This window comes from Salvelinus namaycush, chromosome 24 (assembly GCF_016432855.1).
Source record: "Salvelinus namaycush isolate Seneca chromosome 24, SaNama_1.0, whole genome shotgun sequence".
NCBI lineage: Eukaryota > Metazoa > Chordata > Actinopteri > Salmoniformes > Salmonidae > Salvelinus > Salvelinus namaycush.
The window spans coordinates 29,374,890-29,377,717 of record NC_052330.1 but is presented as its reverse complement, the minus strand read 5'-3'; the positions used below and the strand labels follow the sequence as shown (position 1 = coordinate 29,377,717).

General features: G+C 45.3%; 1 protein-coding gene across 1 annotated transcript; it reads right to left on the bottom strand.

The window, feature by feature from the left end:
• Positions 1 to 246: 246 nt before the first annotated feature.
• Positions 247 to 1,353, bottom strand: LOC120019382 (B2 bradykinin receptor-like). The gene has a single exon (XM_038962670.1). It carries the CDS (start codon positions 1,351 to 1,353, stop codon positions 247 to 249), a length of 1,107 nt encoding a protein of 368 aa, XP_038818598.1.
• Between the last annotated feature and the right edge of the window lie 1,475 nt (positions 1,354 to 2,828).

Here is a 2,828-nt window from a genome sequence, read left to right as displayed (position 1 = left end):
GCAGAAATAAACCTCCTGATGATTGGGAACAGATGTCTGCCGGTAATTACAAGTTAAACGAAGACAGAAGTCAGCTGTATATCCCTGATCACTTTTTCACCTCATTTGATTTCTCAGCAATAACTGGCAGAGTTCCATTCAGTTTCAAGACAGAACATATTTACAATAAGCAAAACCAGCTGAAGATGAAATGTTTCAGTCTGGATCAGTTCTTCCAGGACAGACGGATATTCAGACAGACTCTTGTCACGTCACAGTTTGTTTCACAAGTTGTGTACATTGTATCCTTTGAGTGGCCAGTCTTCCATTGGAGGTGAAATTTACCGTCAGGAAATATTTATCCGACAACCTGCATTTTAACATTGTCCCGAACACTTCTTTTGCCCTCTTCCTGAATTGTCTCCCCACAATGACGTACAGGAAGGGGTTGATGGCGCTGTGGGCGTACGCCAGGTAGGTGGACAGCTGTATGGTAATGTCCAGAATGTGACCCCAGAGGCATCCTGGCGTGACTTGGAAGTAATCCAGCGTGTCCAGGAAGCGCACCACCTGGTAGGGCGTCCAGCAGATGAGGAAGACCGTGAGGACAGTCAGGACCAGTTGTGTGGCCTTCCTCTCTGACCTCACCCCGGGAGTTTTTCTGATCTGACCGTCTTTCAGACTGATCACGATGTGGCGGCTGCAGTACGACACCACTATCACCGGAAGTAGGAACCCAACCACGTTATTGGTGACATTGCGCTGGATCTCCCAGTCCGGATGGGGGTAGGCCAGGACGCAGGCCATCACCCCAGCCTTGGCCACGTATTTCACCCTGCGGAAGACCAGGATGGGCAAACTCAGCACGAACCCCACGATCCATATCCCCAGGCAGATGCACTTGGCCCAGGCCACCCTCCGCAGTCGGCTTTGGAACATGGGCCGGACCAGAGCCAGGTAGCGATCGACGCTAACCAGCACCAGGAAGAAAACACTACAGTAATAGTTCATGGAGATGGCCACATTGACCAGCTTGCATATGGGCTCGCCTAACTCCCAGTGGTAGTTGTTAGCAATGGTGGCGGCCCAGAAGGGTAAACAGGACACCATGACCAGGTCTGCAGCTGCCAAGTTGCCCAGGTAGACATCAGCCACGGTGCATGGCTTCCTCTGCAAACAGAAGACACAGAGGACCAGACAGTTGGCCACTACGCCCATCACGCTGAGCAGAACCATGTAGACCGGCTGGTAGGAGGAAAGCCAGTCCCAGGCTGCTGTGTAGTTGGTACAGTTATAGGGGTCCAACTCGGTCCAGTCCAGCTTTGAGTCTGGGCCCTCAGTGGGGAAGAGACCCTTGGTTGTGTTCAGGAACATTGGGAAACTGGACGAAAATAATGTTTTATCTATGTCTTTTTTCAATGTTTTTTCACGTGTTTGAACAATCATTGAACTGCAACATCCTTAAAAAAAGAGACAACACATGAGAATCCACCAGTGGAGATTGGTGGGAGGAGCTATAGGAAGATGAGCTCATTGTAATGACTGGAATGGAGTTAATGGATCAGAGTCAAACGTGTGGTTTCCATATGTTTGATGTGTTTGATACCGTTCCATTAATTACATTCCAGCGATTACAATGAGCCCTTCCTCCTATAGCTCCTCCCACCAGCCTCTGGAACCCACATAAGGAGTGTTTCCTGCTCTCTCTGGTCATACCTATTTCTTTTAACAGTGTAAAAGTGAAATACTGGACATGAATAATGAGAAACAGACACCGGCATAATGTTTCACTGATGCTCAGGAACCCCTCAAGTCTGCTAACATTAGTAAACCTTGATTCATTCTGACAAGACAAACATAGTACTGCCATGACTTGTAAGTTAGTCCATTACATAACTGAAACAATAGCACATTTCAAAACTGTTCAAATAAGCTCAGACCTCTGTTTAGCTTCTGTGTGCTCCATGTTCATACAGTACTCATTTTCCTGACCATAAAAATGGCCCATACATTATATGTTGAGGTGTGTATCCACATTTTTGCTATTTCTAACTTGGATCTGTTACAATTCAGCCACTTTGAATCATCTCTCCTTCTCACATTCTTAGAATAACTTTTTTTCATTTGGCCAACATTCTGAGGGCACCTCATCTAATAAACTTTCCGAACATAAAACATTGGCGTTAATCATAATGAAACATCTTTCCCCTTTCATCTTTTTCATTCCATGAAGATGCCAATTGGCTTTAATGTTAACTCACCTTATCTCCAGAGCTCTGTGGTCTCCTTCCTGATGTACACGTCCTCTGTGTTCATTCCCCATGTATCATCACCGTGAGCATCTCTCCTCAACTGAAGAGTGTTCTGAGAGGATGAACACTCTTATTTGAGCCGAACACAGATCATTACAATGTCGTCACTCTGCCCTCAAACAGAGACCATTTTTTCTCTCTATGTAAACCTAGTTCAGTCTGGCTCACTGAAAAAATAGGAACGCAACATGAAAGTATTTGAAAGATTTTACTGAGTTACAGTTCATATCAGGAAATCAGTCAATTGAAATAAATTCATTAGACCCTAATTGATGGATTTCACATGACTGGGAATACAGATATGCATCTGTTGGTCACAGATACCTTAATAAAAAGGTAGGGCCGTGGATCAGAAAACCAGTCAGTATCTGATGTGACCACCATTTGCATCATGTAGCGTGGCACATCTCCTTCACATAGAGTTGATCAGTCTGTTGATTGTGGCCTGTGAAATGTTGTCCCACTGTCAGGTGGATCAATTATCTTGGCAAAGAAGAAACATTTGATAGAATTTGTGCGTGTGGAATATTTCTGGGA